Genomic DNA, 16,419 nt, shown 5'->3' on the forward strand with positions numbered 1-16,419 from the left:
TGTAGGGTGTTTTAACTTAAGTCAAATTCCTTTTCATTACGTTTAAGTTTGACCTTGTTAGTACGTGCTTAAGTTGAATAATGTGTCTGCAGCTGGGGAAGCTGATGGACAAAAGAAGCAGGATCTATTTAGTAACACTGGATTTAAATGGTCACTAATATTTTACATCTCTCCTTTGTATCTTCTTGTATGCTAATGGTATGCACCAAATGAGGTGTGGTTTTTCAAGCTCTAATGAGTAGAACAAGTTGGATATTGTGCTTTTACACAACACCCTCTGGTCAGTTCTTGCTGCTTTATTTATTCAGTGTTTAGTAGCTGGTTATCCTTTTTTTCTTAACGTAATGCTTCCTTAGGCTGAGTTCTATAGGCCACTCTTGTCCTTAAAGAATAACTGTGTAATCCAAGCTGGTCACAGAATGGTACTGGCAGTAAAAATTGGAAGTCTCTAATAGGCTTGGGGCAGCTAATGATATGTAAATTTGCAGCTGTCTCTTGATCCAAAACGTGTGGTGTCCAGTTTTATCACCGTGGTACCTGAAAATAAAAGCAAACCAAAATTAAGAATATTTAGAATGACGTTTTCCAGAACATTGTTTTTTACGTTTTCATTTTACTGTCACTATTGAAGGAAAAAAATAAACTTATTGGTATGGTACCTGTACCTTTTGAATAGTTCTTTTGCAAAGCAAACCAGTACTGGGGAAGAGGGTCTGTTTAGAGCATAGGAGCTGTATGAGCAACGAAAGAACCATTGGATCAAGATGCAGAGTCTATATAAGATGCTGTCTCAGTAAGGAGGGTAGTGGTTGCGATTTCTTAATTTTGGCATTCATAGAATCTAGTCCTGTAAAGTAAGTGTAAAAGCTGCACGTGGATACAATTTAGAAATTCTCTAAAAACTGCTGCCTGTATAATAAGAAACAAGTGCCCATGCAAATCATGAAAAACTCTGGTCAAAGTTTTCCAGCTGTGTAAACGATTTTATTGTACTCTTAAAGTAATTTCTCATTTTATTGCACAATAAAATTGTTTAGCAATATATTAATTTGTATTTACTTTCAGAGTATATAGTAAAACTGTTCAACTCCTAGCCTCTTCCACGCAGGATATTCAGATCTTTTTTGGGAGGAGGAAAAAGAAATGGATAAAACAAGATTCAAAAACCTATTGCACCTAGACACAGCATAAATGATATATAACGATACCAGCTGAAAATGAAAGTCCAATTGTTCTAAATGTCATATGAACACAGACTGTGCCAGAAATTTGCACGCTAAAGAGGCAGAGCATGGGAAACGGGAAGTATTATTGCTTTTGTGTGCAGATAAGAAACTAGGGAAAAGGGAGATTAAAGCTAAGGTTTTTTTCAAACTGACTAGATCTGTGTGTCCAGTTCAGCTGACTGATCAAAATGTAACAAAAACACTTTTTTGTGGTCAAACAGATACCTCAAATCAATAGTAGCTTCTGAAAGTCTTGACTCATGTAGCTTTTCAGTGTGGTGTGGAAAGCTGATTAGAAAAGTGCTTGCAGAAATTAAATTTAGTAGATGCAAGTAACTGAAAGAAACATGTTTTTCAGTGAACAGTAGGAAAAAATGCAAGGGGTGGGAAAGGGAAGAAGTTGTCTTAATGCTGTCTGGCATCAAGTCTTGGACTTGGAACCAAGCTTCCATGTTCAAAAGCATGAGATGTCAAAGTAATGCCGCCCTCCCCCTCCACTCAACCACCCATTCTATCTATGGGGCTTTAAAACCTTTTATCTTTTTTGTGGAAACAGAGAAGGGAAATAAGAGCTAAAGATGGAATAAAAGATGGTTATATAGACAATTAAGAAGGTATTGGAGTCTATTAACTGTGATGTGTGTGGTTTGAGTTTTTTGGGGCGGGGTGCTGGGATTTTAGGGGAGGATGTATAAGGAAAATAATTGTTTTAACTTGATAATTCCTGTGGTAAAGGCTTGTTCTGTCATTTGTTTAGGTCTTAGTTTGAGATGCCAAAAAAACATTAAATAGATCATTTCAGTCTTTCTGAGAGGAAGAGGAGCCCTTTCATATTTTATCAGGAGTATCTTTGTGTTATACTTCTACTGCAAAATAAGAACAACCTATTGTAGGTCATATGAAGTCTTGGAAAGCAAGTACTTTGGCTCATCCTCCTTATTCTGAACTTAAGCTGTTTATCAGTGCATCTCTCATGGGGAATTGCAATGGTTATGTAGTAACCTGTCTCCTAATAGAGCCCAAAAGGAGAGTGGACCCTAGGGATACTTTCTTGCATGCAAATGACTAAAAGGAAAAAAATGGAGGCAATCTTGATATAATTGATTGGAAGTGATATACTTGAAAGATATGTAATCAAACACATACGTGATATGTACCAAACAGAACACTGATTTGCATTTCCTGTTTTACCTTTAATATGTGTAATCTGATTGCTAGCTAAATTATGCCTTTGATTAATGGAGAAGCAATCAAGATTATCATAACTACCTGAAGGAACTTCTCATGGACTTTTTCAAGATAAAAGAAGAGGATGAATTAAGTGCATAACACTGGAATGTTTTTAGTTCTAAAATTCCTGTTTCCATGGAGTAATAGAACTTCCCGTCTAAATTGCTTATGCTCTTCCTGTAGTGGAAGCAACATGATGGGAGCAGCTTAACATTTACTGTAAGCTTTCCCCAAATCATTCAGTACCCTAAAGTTTGACCAGGCTGTAGTCTACTATAAGTGTGTCCTTAGTGGTCATCAGTAGCAGTTTTGATATGGCTGTCCCATAAAGGCATGGGACAAGTAGGACAGGAGACCTGTAAGACTGGTTGGTCTCTAAGTCAAGGAACGGAGCCTTAGAGGAGTTTAACAGACTTAGCCATACAGTGTAGGCTTTTTTCACTAAAAGAAAATTTGCTTGGAGTTCCTCTTAGCGTGCATTATAGTCCTACTGGAATTAATATTAAAAAGTAGTCCTTCATGGGCAGAAATAGGTAGGAGACCTATTAGATTTCCCGAATAACCATTGGTGTGCTATGTATAAAATTTTCAGTAGCCGATACGCATTATACATGCGTTTTCAAAGGTCACTTTCTCTTTTATGAACTTCTGGAGCAAAGAAATGTAAGCTTAAAAAGCCATGTTCTGAAGGGTGATCTCTTAGTTGCAGTTAACTTGTAGCTTTCCTTTTTTAGATACACATTTGTCTTCGCTTTCGGTTCTTCCTGAATTGTTTCCATCAGTGCTTGCTGCAGTCAAAGCAGGATAGGTGAAACTGGTATCAGAAAAGAATCAACCAGCTTTTATTTCCTGTCCCTGGTTTTTCATAATCTGAAGTGTTAGCCCCTTGATGAGCTGGCTTAAATAAGGGCTTAGATATGAGAACTCGAGTTCAGTGTCCTCTAGTGTCCTGGAACCTAGGTGGTGTTCTGACTGCATCAGATAAAATCATCAGTCTCTTTAAACTCTGGAAGACCTGACTTTTTTTAATACAGAAATTCTAATGACTTGATATTTCTCATTTAGGTGCCATACGAAACACTGAACAAACGGTTTCGAGCCGCACAGAAAAACATTGATCGAGAGACTAGCCACGTTACAATGGTTGTGGCAGAGCTGGAGAAGACGCTGAGCAGTTGTCCTGCTGTGGATTCAGTTGTTAGTCTCCTGGATGGAGTAGTTGAAAAACTCAGTGTTCTGAAACGAAAGGTAAGTGGTGTTCTACCTTGTTATTGCTTTGTCTTTAAAAAGTTAACAGACATCATTTTGTGCCATGCTGTTTGTTTGGATTTTCTTTTCAAGAAACAGATATTACTGGCGCTGTAAACAGAGGTCACAGAATACACAGCAGAGCACCAAAACTTACTGTACCTTGCTTCACTGTGCTTATGCAACATGACTTGGTGTTCCATGACTAAGTTTAACAAACTTCTGTTGAGAGGTAAAATTAGTATGTATTTATGGTGCTGAAAAGGAATTTCTCTACCCACAGAAAAGAAATAGGAGTAAAATGAATTTGTTTTTATCAATTCCTTCTTGTCTAAGGGAAAGGTTTGTGCGGTGTCATTAATTGATCCCTTGAGGAGCAACAACAAGCAGAAGATGAGTCTGAAAAATGTTTAAACTCTGGGGGTATGTGAGGGGTCAGTGGGTGTAGTTGTATGCAGTGTTGAGGCTTCTTTGCAGAAGGAGGTGTGAGTTGTCCTGGATCATTACTTGAACGTTTTTTATAGACACTAAACTTGCAAGTTGGAAGGTTCCTAGGGAATATTACTAAAAGCATTTTAAACATAGTTTAGTGGGACAACCTTCTTCTAGCTGTTAAGCTTGAACACTGGCATGAAGTGCAGCCAAACTTTCACGCTTTTACCACGTCTTTCTAAGAAGAATGAGTTAAAAACATATAGTATAAGCCATCCTTATTTTGGATGGGAATATTACTCATCCTGAGACTCATCGGAACATTTACTTGAAACAAATCTTGCAGAAAAATGAAAATAGCTCTGTTGCCTGGCTTTAGAGCAGCGCTTCTCCAAAAATAAATAGATGAAACAAATGGTAGCAGAGTCATTTCATTAAAACTTAAATGAAATAACCAACAGATATAAATCTTGAGACTATATTAAGTGAAGCGTCAAAATACCTTGGAGGTTCGTAACATGAAAATAACACTGTCATGTATGATGATTTGGGGTTTTCTGCTTGAACAGGTTAGCTAGGTGTTGAAAAGCTGTTCTGCAAAAGACTTCATAAATCTAATTGCTATTTTCATCTTTGGTTTGTGAGACAGAGGTCTTGAAGGATATGTTTTCTTCACTTCTCTCTTACAGAAAGAAATTGCTGCTATTTCTGAAAGAGGTGTTAGATTTTGCTTGTAGGTGTGTAGTAATGATGTGGAGGAGTAAGTTATTTACTTGTTAAACCTTTGCTGAGTGTGGGGGTGTGTCTGAAGGCATTGCTGAATGTTTTGGGTGCAAGGCTCCATTTTAGTGTAATTGCTCATTTGTTTTTGACTGCCTGAAAGACTGTGGGGAATCTTATAGCTGTTCAGAAAGAACAAAAGGCAAAAAAAAACCCTGTTTAACAGTAAAAGTCTTCTGAAATACGAAAGTCTTGTTTCTGCTCCAAACTCTCAACTCCAACTGTCTTCTCTGTATTCTCTGCCCCGAGCAAAATGATTGTTTTCTTTAGGGCCTTTGGATCCATGAGGGATCTTCTGTTTCTTCCTGTGTTTAGACAAGGATCTGATGAACTGCTGAGTGGCCATAATAGAATTAGATGGTTCCTTTATTTAACACCTTAATCACACTCTTAAAAAAGAGCTTTTGAACACAGCAGGTTTCTTGGGTTCTGAAAATGATCCTGGGGAAACCTAGGCCTTTATGTTTTCCCTTTCGTATCCTGTTTAATATGCTTTTTCCCTCAAGTTCTATTAATGTCCAGCAGGGCAAGTCCAGATAGACTTGCTTCAGAGGGTTTTGAAAAGGATCTGTAGTCTTTCTGAATGCACTAGAAAGATCAAAAAAACAGCAAGAGCTGTGTAAGTCCAGATATGAAACCATATAAGGAGAACCTTTTGGAATGAGAAGGGACTGAACCTTTGTGCCCGCCTGCCTTGAATTCTTCTAGTTGTATTCAGAGTAATTCTTGAGGTTGCCTTTGCAGCTGATAATACTGCTGATGTCTAATAAGTGAAAGTGAGTTTTGACTTTAGTTAGTGTTTGCTTGCTGAATGGGAAAAGACTCAGTTTATAACTTAAACAAAATACTGATCTACAAACCGTATGTTACAAAATAAAACTAAAATCAGTAATAGAAGTAACTCAGACGAGAAATAAAAATAACTCGGGCTATAGATGTTTACATAAATTTTAGTAAAAAAAATGTATAGTGTTTTAGATACTTGAATTTGGTATCAAGGACTAGATCAGAGTCAGGCTTAATTGGGGCAAATGCTTGATAGGTTTTCCTTGCACAAGTTTTCATTTGTTTCACTTTGTTTATCAAATATGGATCCTTCCAAAGTCTGTAAACCAGCATGCATGGTAAAAGCAATTAGAACCAACCTGTGCTTCCAGAGCTGGAGCTGTTATCCAGGGATGATACTGTAGCCTGAATAGCTTGAGTACTGGGAAGGCAGCTGTGCCAGCATGGAGTGGAAAGTGTGCTGCCAAAAGCCAGCCAGGTTATTTGGTTTGTGCTTGGTTGGCAAACCTGCATGGACTTTCCTGTTGCCATAGCTGTGCAGTTATTCAAACACAAGCCAGTGAGTTTAAAGTTGCCACAAGTACGGCAAGGCAACCTGAAATTGCATCATTAGTGATATATCGCAGACGGGAGAGGCACTAAGCCTCCATTGTCTTCTGGTTTGCTTTTACCTTAGCAAGCATATAACAGTACTGCCAGCTTTCTTGTGTTCTGTAGCCTGGCGTGACCCACAATTGTCATGTGCTGTATACTGAGTCAGCTAGTTTTGAATTATGTTATGTCTGCAATAAAATTACCTGTTAAAATTTGCAGCACAACTAATCAGCCGTATAACTTTAAGGTAGAAGGAAACTAAGTGTGACCTGAGTGTTTGTTTTTAATTAAAAAAAAAAAAAAGAAATGTTGTGGAGATATTTTGGGGTGTGTGTATTGCACTGGGCATGCTAATATGTTGGTTTAGGAAAAAAAAGTAATTCTGCTTCCTCTGGACAAATTTTTTTCCTAAGTAAGGCTCCTAACAGCTGTGTTTCCAGAGTAGCAGAGATAAGTAAAATAATACCAGTTTAACAAAGCTGATAATTTTTGAAAAACTACTCTAAAATCTTTGGATTAAAGGTGCCAAGAGGCTGAATGTTTATCTAATTTTCATTATTGCATGACTGATTAAAATGGCTCCAGTGTATTAGAAGTAATGTGGGTTTACTCTGCATCACTCCTCAGTAGAACTAATTGAGTAGGACAGCTGCTTGAGGAAGAAGCCATGCATAGGTTGGAGGTGGAAATTCATGGTTTTCAACTGTTTGGACGAGATGACTGCAAACCTTCACAAAGCTCTTTGCACACTATTACAGCTGTAGTTGGTATGTTGCTGTTTTCAGACTAACTGCACATTAGGCAGAAAAATGCATATACTCATAATGTCAAATAAGTCAAAACTTGAATATCTCGGAATTGGACCAGCCACACTGAAACTTGTACACTGTCACAGGAAACATCTTTCTTAATTAAAAAAAAAAGCTATTGCGAGTAACTGTATAATAGGTAAAGAATGCTTAAAAACAAATCTTAACGGTATTTTGCTTTAAAAGCAAATTGAAAATATATAGCTCTTATTTGTTCTTGTTAATTTTTACTTTTTAGGCAGTTGAATCAATCCAGGCTGAAGATGAAAGTGCAAAACTCTGCAAACGTAGGATTGAACATCTGAAAGAACATAGTAGTGACCAGCCAGCTGCTGCAAACATGTGGAAGAAGAAACGTATGGATCGTATGATGGTGGAACATCTCTTACGCTGTGGCTACTACAATACAGCTGTAAAACTAGCAAGACAAAGTGGTATTGAGGTTGGTAGCAGCGTGTACTAATTCACTAACAAAATGGTAGTAAAGAGGAAGTTGGCAAATAAGAACAAGCTGCTTTAGCCCTGTATCAGCTATTTTTATGTATTAGCATGCCTTTATTACTAATGTTTATCTGTTAATCTTTTTAGGCCTGAGTTTGTTCTCATTACTTGACACAAATTGTATTTTAATGTATTAAAGAAGTCAAAATTGAAGGCATAGCTTTTGGTCACAAATTAAATGCTTTTAGATAAACACCTTGGCCTATTAAAACTTAGAATAATTCTCAGATGTCATACAGAATTTCTTGTTTGAGGCCTTTAGGCTGCTGATTAAGCAGTTGGTGGAGCTTCCCATCTGTCTAGCCACACTTGGATGGTATCTGTAGGTGACCAGACTGAGCAGAAAAGCATATGCTGACTGCAGGAACAACTGTTTTATTGTATCATCCTATTATTTAATGCATCAAGAGGAAAGCTGACTAATACTTTGGAAAATAAATCTTGATACAATTTGGGGTTTTTAGTAGCCAGTATATCTTGCATGGTCCATAGCAACTTTTTGCTGGTTTGCTTATTTCACCATTTATGATTCTGTGTTTGTCACTTTCCTTTTCACTGGTTACCTAGTTGGTTTTGCTTCCATCTCATAATTGCTTATGAAGTGTTTGGAGTTTGTGCACCTTGGTGTAGATTCTTTATGCAGAGCAATGAATCCACACTGTGGTCCTCTGACAGCCACGAGGACATTAAAACTTATGAAGAACTTGCTGTTTAGTTAGAGAAGTCATGTTTTGCTAATTTTGGGTAGCATTTGCTATTTGATCCTCAGTGACTCTTGAATCTTAAGTTCTTTTGGTATTCCCGTTTCCACAAGAGTTCTGGTTAAAATCTTTCTCCTATAAAGATAAAAGATGCTGAGAGTTTAGTTGTATTATGTGACTTACGTACTCAGCCCTCCTTAGGTGACATAGTTGAACACATCTCTGAGCTAGTTAAGGGGAAGAGATTTTTGTTACTGGTGTCAAATTACAGCCTATGTACCTGTTCTTTGTCTTGTGCAATGAGATTATCTGTCATGTGTCTCTCTTACTCCTTGGCTGCTTTACCAGTCTGATCCTGTTCAAGCAGCAGTGATTTCAGTAAATACCAAAAAAGCAAACAGCAAGTAGAGGTTGAATGGAAGGGGAGAGGGGAAGTGGGTTACAATCTATGAATAGGAAATAGTCCTGAAGAAATTCACTGAAGAGGCTGCTGTGCCTCACTAAAGATAGCCCATGAATGTGAAGCAAAAAAAACCCCAAGACAATTATTCTGAAATAATTGCAGCTGAATGGTCAGCAGCTCTTCCACTTCTGGTAGATGTTCCCCTCTGTTTTGAGCAGGAGCTGCTCTCCTGCTGAATCATCTTGTTACCATACCTACTTGGTCTGCTGAAAAAGCACTATGGCAATATTTTCACTTTCTTAGCAAGTTCTATTATGCCTGATTAAGTAATGCTCAGCTTTGGTTTAGGCATGAGCGTGGAAGTCCATCATGGTACACTGCAAGACTGTGTGGTACAAAGTGTTGCACTTGCGAAGCCTTAAAGCTTTTCATTCTGTTTGCCGAATGGGAACTTTTGTGTTTAAAAAAGAAAAAAGTTTTAAATAAGCTTATTTAACTTCTGCCTTCCGGTCTTAAGTATTTTTATTTGCATAACATCAAAGTAACTTGAATAGCACAGAACTTAGTTGCACATGTTGAATGCACTGAGGCTGTATTTCTTATAGTTTACTAAAATTATGCATTTTACTCAACATTAAAGTTTGCATTTTGACTAAATGAGGACAGACTTCCCTCAGTCTCTCAACATGTACACTGGGTTTTTCTTACTGTATGGTGATACTCATGGTGAACAGCTTTTACAATGGTAAGATACTGAGACTTGATCGTAATACAGAATTTGTGTTTTTTCTGGTTTAATAAGAGCTTCTCTGGGATGTTTTTGTTGCTTTCTTGCTGAAGGATATGAGCATTGAAATGTTCTCTAATGATTAGTAACGTAACTTTGCTGTAGAGATTACAAAATATCATGGTTTTCTCTCATCCAAAGTAATCTTTTACTGTAGTCTCAACAGTAATTTTGATAAGTGTCTCCACTGCAGGGTTCAGAAGCACGTTGCTGGATAGTGAACCTGGTCATGTCTGTTACCTGATTAGTTATTTTGTTTTTATATATCAAGACAATATTGTTACCACTGGGTAGGCACTATACCCTAGGTAGGAACCTGAAAAAAAGGTGAGCCTGGTGGACAAGTTGAGCATGACCCAGCAATGTGCTCTTGTGGTAAAGATGACTGAATAGCACTCCGGGTTGCACTGGGATGAGCATCACCAGAAGAGGAAGGGTAGTGATCCAGCCACTCTAGTCAACTCTGGTTACACCCATCTGGAGTGCTGTATTTAGTTCTGGGCTCCTCAGCAGACAGACCGGGTTGTACTTGGGCATATGCAAACCCCGATTGAACTGGGAAGGGTCCTAAGTAACCTATTGTAGATGACCGCACTTTGAGCAAGGGGACTATGCAACCTCCAGAGGTCCCAATCTCAACTGTTCTGTGATTCTGTTTCTATGATTGCAGGCCAAATGGCTAAAAGTGCCCTTTGCCACTATTTGAAAAGACTGAAGGAAACATTTCTTTCCCTTTCAGCTGTAGCTCGTGGATCCTAGGTTAAGCATCTTTCAGTAGCTGTTAGACCAGTCTTGGGAGCATGTCTCAGCCTGCATGTTTTAAGTTCCTTGCATGGCTTCTGAATGCTGAGACCTGCAGAGTTACTAAGGTACTTCATGGGTGGAAACAGTTTAGAAAGCATTCTGTTTCAGTGACCAAAAGTAAACCATTAAATCATTCATATGTTTGCCAATTATACACAGCAGACAGTTTGCTCAAAGATCAACTATGCACCATACTGTCCAATTCTAATAGTTATTGATGGGCTGCGACGAATTCTTGTCTGCTTTCTAAATTAACTACCTTCATAGGAATGATATTTTTGAATTCTTGTCATGGAAGATAAGCGCTTAAAAACCGTGGGTATAAACTAGGAAGCAAACAGCTATGAAAAGAAAAGCTGGATGTGAAAAAATATAGGGAAGTTTAAATATTAGAGTTATGAACTAGCTCAAGGTAGGAATTATTTCTGGCATGCGGCATATATAAAGTATAATGTTATACAGCAATATAAGAAGTAAAATGCAAGCATGTAATGTGTGATATGACTTTAAAGGAAAGAACACCAAAATGTGAGTAATATTAAAATAAGAGCTGACAGTCAAGGACAGAAATGTCATGTTTGTGCCAAAGTAAATATGACATGGAGGGGATTCTGTTGTGGACTTTTTTCTTGATGACTTCTGGCTCCCTAATGATGTGAAAAACAGTTTTGGTTGAAGACATAAACTAGATGTTAAATTTTTGTTATTGCATACAAATGAAGCTCATCAGTATCAGCTTGTTACACTCAATGATCTTATTTTGACTCTATTATGACCTTGGAGTGCAACACCAATATAAAAACGCATATTTTCATCTGCAGATTCCTGTATTCAGCTAGCTGGCAGGATTGTCTGTTAACTTAAACTTTGCTATACCATCTTCTGCTACGTTAAGTGCTATCTCATTTCTGTGCCATTAATTGATTGGCAAATCTAGTTTTGGGAATGTGGTGTTCCAATAGGAGGTTGGTTGCTGTTATAAGTTTCATAATTAAGTTAGGTATGTAGTGCTTTGTTTCTGTTCTGAGAGGTGGTTGTTTCCTAAATTTCATGCATTTTCTAGCCCCTTTTTTAATAGGCTAGGAAGAAAAAAAAGCATGTAAGTATCCTTATGTTCTTTGCTATATTATGTAATAACCATAGTGATTTTTGCCTATATGATTTAAAACAAATGCAGATTCTGAAGCTGCCAGTCTCTCGTCATATGCTATAAATCCTCTGTCTTTGCTTAGTTTATTTTAGTAAAAGAATATATATCCTTGCCTTAATGTCCATAGTATACAAAAGTTGTACAAGGGGCAATGTATTTTCTGTGAAGAATAGCACAGATTTAAAGCAAATATCTGTGTGTTAGGGCAAGGAGCAAATGTTTTAGAAATCTATAAACTGCAGAGGGACAGAAGAACTACTAGACCCCCAGGAGGGGCCACTTAGAGTGGTTCTGTAAGTTGCAGGTACAAGAGAACGCTTGAGTTGAAATCACTCTTTTAAATAGCTTAAAACTGGTTAACTTGACGTTGCATTGTGGATTATGCATGCCAATCAAAGTTTTGCAAATTAATGTTCTTAGATCAGTAATTAAATAGGTGCATCATCCTTCAAAGATACTTAAAGAGCCATTTGCATTAATCCCACAGTGTGCTTTTTGCTTTTGAGAACTGTTGAGGAAAAAAAATCGAGTGTTCCATTGACTTCAAAAGTTTTGTCTAGACATATGACCGTTCTAAACATTGACCCGTATTAGAAGAAATTATATATTTTTTAAAAAAGAAATTTTGATTGGTATAAATGAAAGGAATAGTAGTCACTGAAAAAGCTTATTATCCTCTGTTCTCCCCTCTCTCCAGTTTGGTCCAGTTCTTCCTCTTTTCTACTGCGTAAATGCAGCTTCAGTTTTAATAATTTGGAAACCATTTTGAATGGATTAGCCTAACTGAGTATTTGGAAAGATACCTGCAACAAATTCAAGTGTGTTCCATCATCTTAATTTTGTTATAGAAAGTCATGAAATCTTATTTGATGTCCTTTGGAATAAGAGAAACGGGAATTCAAGTCAAGCTACGTGGCTTTTAACCAAGTACCTGATCTCTTCTTAGTACTATTCTACATCATTGTTTCTTTTTTCTACCCCAAAGTTAAAGGTTCTCTCCGTCCTTTATAAAAGTGTTCCTCAACACAGTGAAATGGATCCTTCAGCCGAGACCTCAGTAGAAGACTGTTGAATGATTTCTCTGTTATGAGGTGAAATCTTACTGAAGCTACCATTTTTGAAGTCATCCTTTCACAGAATGACAGAACGGTAGAGGTTGGAAGGGACCTTCGGAGATCTAGTCCAACCCCCCTGCCAAAGCAGGTTCACCTACAGCAGGTTGGACAGGAACACATCCAGGCAAGTTTTGAGTATCTCCAGAGGAGACTCCACGACCTCTGGGCAGCCTGTTCCAGTGCTCTGTCACCCTCAAAGTAAAGAAGTTTTTCCTCATGTTGAGATGGAATTTCCTGTGTTCCAGCTTGTGCCCGTTGCCCTCTGTCCTGTTGCTGGGCACTACTGAAAAGAGTCTGGCCCATCCTCTTGACACCCGCCCTTTAGACCTGCAGGCCACGCTTTTTAATGCACCCCAGGATACCATTGGCCTCCTTCACCACAGGGGCACATTGCTGGCTCATTGTCAGCTTCCTTCACCACAAGGGCACATTGCTGGCTCATTGTCAGCTTGTCCACCAGGATTCCCAGGTCCCTCTCTGCAGAGCTGCTTCCCAGCAGGTCAGTGCCTAACCTGTACCGGTGCATGGGGTTATTCCTCCCTAGGTACAGGACCCTACACTTGCCCTTGCTGAACTTCATTGGGTTCAACACCAGCCTGTCCAGGTCTCGCTGTATGGCAGCACAGCCTTCTGGTGTGTCAACCCTGAATAACTGTTCATCCATGATAACTCTCTCAAAAATGGGAGTTGGAAAATTACCTGCACATCTGAGCATCACACACAGGAACAGCATTAAGTCTTAACTCAAAAAGTGAATGAAAAATGTTCACTAAGAGTACTAATCTAATAAAAATGTGATAGGCTTAGGTTTGCTTAGGTCTTTCCGAAGCTCACCTCGTAGCTGTTGACAGGAGATTTTTAAGGAAAGTTCTGTATTCCATATTTAAGAAGCTGATTGTCTTTGCCTGTCCCGCTGGACTGAAAGTTTCTTATGCCTGTGTAGCTGATACTCTTGCTCTGAGGGATGTGCAGGACAAAGGCATTCTGTGGTCGGTGAACGTCCACAACTGCAGGCAGATCTGCACATCAGGAGGCACGTGCAGGTAAGGTGTCGGTTCTGTGTTTCTGGAGGCTGATCTGACTCCACTGAGTCTTTTAACACTGCTAGAGCTGCACTCTGCTTTGTGTACATACTAGTACATAAGCATGGAAGAAATAAGCATGTGCTTTGTTTCATACAGCTGTGTTGTACCAGTTTTCTCCCCAAAAGCCTGAAATGGCTATTCAGATATAACTTATATGGTTAGGTGAAGTAGGAGTGGAAACATAAGTCTAGAGTGAAACTTACAAATCAAGGAAACTTAAAAAAAAAAAATCTGAGTGAAACTTAAATCTAGACTTAAATCTAAAACAATCACAACAAATAAGCACAGTTCAAGACCATTTGATCAGTAAACTTTTTGCACTTGAGCAGGATGGATGTCAGTAATATGTGATTGCTTCAGTAAGAAGTTCATATGAATATTTAGAAAAATTTCAGTTTGAGTGAAGGAAGCCATATGATCTTAAAAGCTGAATAAGTACTTCTCTTAACCAGTGTACCCTTAGAAATCTTCCTTGTTAAGACATGTAGTCCAAGAATGGCTTGTAGGCAAACACACAAATATGTATTAAATTAATTCATCAAAACAAGTTTATATTCATCACTTCAGTTTTAAACAGGTAAATAATATTCAGCATAATGCTTGAATGTATTCTTTGCTTCATTGTCATGCAGAACATAAACGAGCTGACTTTCTAAATGTGGGCTGAATGGCAAAAGGTGTCTTTTGTCTGGAGCTATTTGTGTCCCTCTCCTATGACTTGCTGTTCCCACACTAGAGATGTTTGAGAAAGCTACATGTGAAGGAGCTTCTAAACTGGCATGAATTATTTAAAGGCGCCAGGATGTTAACTTGTGCTGCTTTGGGTTACCTTACAGTACTAGGCTATAGACAAGCAACTAGAAGCTCCTTTAAATGTGTTTTGGCTGTTCATAGTGTAGGCATGGCAACTTTCACTAGATTGGTATAATGAATGTCTGGGTGTGTTCATCTGAATTTCAAAGTGCTGTAATTCCTGAACAGCCTTATATCTGCAGTTTGTCTCTAGCATCTTTGGGAATTAGAATTATGTAAATGTGAAATAGTCAAGATCCATGCAGTGTAACAAACTTTCTCATTACAAATCGTTTGACACTTCAAAAGCCAACAACGTGAAGTGTGCTGTGATGTTGAATGTCTATTTCTTCAGTCCTTTAGACAAAATGGGTTACCTATAGTGTATCATAAACCAGAGCTAATTTATTACAAAATACTTATTCTGGAAGGCTAGTGATTCAAGCTTCTTGAGCTGAAACAAGTTATCACCTGTAGATTGCCTAGATAGAGAAGAGGTTTGGTTTTAGTTATGCCTCTGAGATTCTTCTTATTGTACATTCTTCCTGCCAGGCATTCCTTCAAAGTGTAAATGTTACTTTACATTTAACACTTTTGCTTATTACAATACTAGATGACAGGAGTTCACTTTTTGCGAATGCGTGTAGCTGCTAATACAGGCCAATCCTGCTTGGATAAATGCCCCAGGGCTCATGCTCAACTGGCAAAGAACTAGTTGTCTTTCGTCTACTAGGAGAGGCCACAACAGAACTTGGCCAAGGTAGAGCTAAGACTAGAGACTTTTTTTCCCCACTGCCCACTGATGCATCATAATCTCTAGAGGCTTTGTTGCATTACTGCGGTGTAGTCATTTATTACTGTGCTTAGCATGATATAATGTATTGCTGGATAAGGTGCAGCCACTTGCTGAGCTACAAAATGTCCTGAGGCAGGAGTAGAGGAATGCACTGGGACAAGAGCTTGCTAATAACTCGCCCAAGTGCTAGCTGCACCTGTGAGGCTCTACTGAAGTGGCTTACGTGCATGAGGCGGATGAAACATTTCTCTTTATTTGGCTCCGCTGGAGCAGTCAGTACCAGAATATGCACAGTTTCGGTGACCATACCTTAGGAAAGCTGTTAGAAAAATTGGAGGGAGATGACTGGAAAATGTAAGGGGGTGGGTGCTTTTACTAGGTATGACAGCAAAAATCATATACCAAGGAACTTCATAATCTGGTGCAGAAAAGCTTGGGGAAGAAACAGTACACAGAATCAGAAGCCAGAAAAATTAAAGTTTGAAATCAGACACAAGGTTGGAACATGATTTAATTACTAGAACCAGCTACCAAAAGAAATACCAGCATCTCCTAATGTTATATAAAGACAATAATCTTCTGACACGTAATCGGTCAATGTAAGTTACTGGGGTCTTTCAAAAATAACCAGGTATATTTAAAAGGTCTGTGCTATACAGAGGTCATGGACGATGCTCTCTTGTGAAAGCTTGACTGTACACCATGGGATACTGTGTTTACTTTGTAGATGAAAACTTTTCTGGCTCTTCTGTTGATGAATCTGTGGTTTGGCTGTCTCTCTGCTTTTTTCTAACAACTAGCTCTGCAGCTGGCTTTTGACTAGGACATTCCATCAATTACTCTGTTTATTTTCTCTGTAATCCTGTTAATGTGTGTAGCATTATAACACTTAATAGTAGCTTAATGAACTTCAGACAAGGTTATTTTATGAGCAGAGAGTAAGGAGGCCTCTTAATGTTAGTTTGTGCCTCATTTTAACTGATCTTCAGTAACTGATGTTGCTGTATTGTCACTACCTATGCCATTATTTTCACAGAATTCACAGAATTGTTAGGGTTGGAAGGGACCTCTGGAGATCATCTAGTCCAACCCTCATTTTCTTAATAATTTGTGTTTCCCTTCGATCTCAATGCAGTTTATAAATAATTTGCATTCACTGTGAAGGACCTTTCTTGTAACC

General features: G+C 38.3%; 1 protein-coding gene across 3 annotated transcripts in view; it reads left to right on the forward strand.

Moving 5' to 3' along the window:
• The window catches only part of MAEA (macrophage erythroblast attacher), a 45,476-nt gene that overhangs the window by 6,742 nt on the left and 22,315 nt on the right, over window positions 1–16,419 (forward strand). Inside the window, exons 2-3 of one of the 3 annotated variants that reach the window (XM_009882528.1) lie at window positions 3,522–3,704; window positions 7,344–7,547. In XM_009882528.1, coding sequence (XP_009880830.1) covers window positions 3,597–3,704; window positions 7,344–7,547 — 312 coding nt within the window. In that variant the 5' untranslated portion in view covers window positions 3,522–3,596. Of the gene's footprint in view, window positions 1–3,521; window positions 3,705–7,343; window positions 7,548–16,419 lie in introns of those variants that run through there. The other 2 variants (XM_009882530.1, XM_009882531.1) reach the window with 2 other exon arrangements.

The sequence above is a fragment of the Charadrius vociferus genome, unplaced genomic scaffold (genome assembly GCF_000708025.1).
Source record: "Charadrius vociferus isolate BGI_N301 unplaced genomic scaffold, ASM70802v2 scaffold213, whole genome shotgun sequence".
Classification (NCBI taxonomy): domain Eukaryota; kingdom Metazoa; phylum Chordata; class Aves; order Charadriiformes; family Charadriidae; genus Charadrius; species Charadrius vociferus.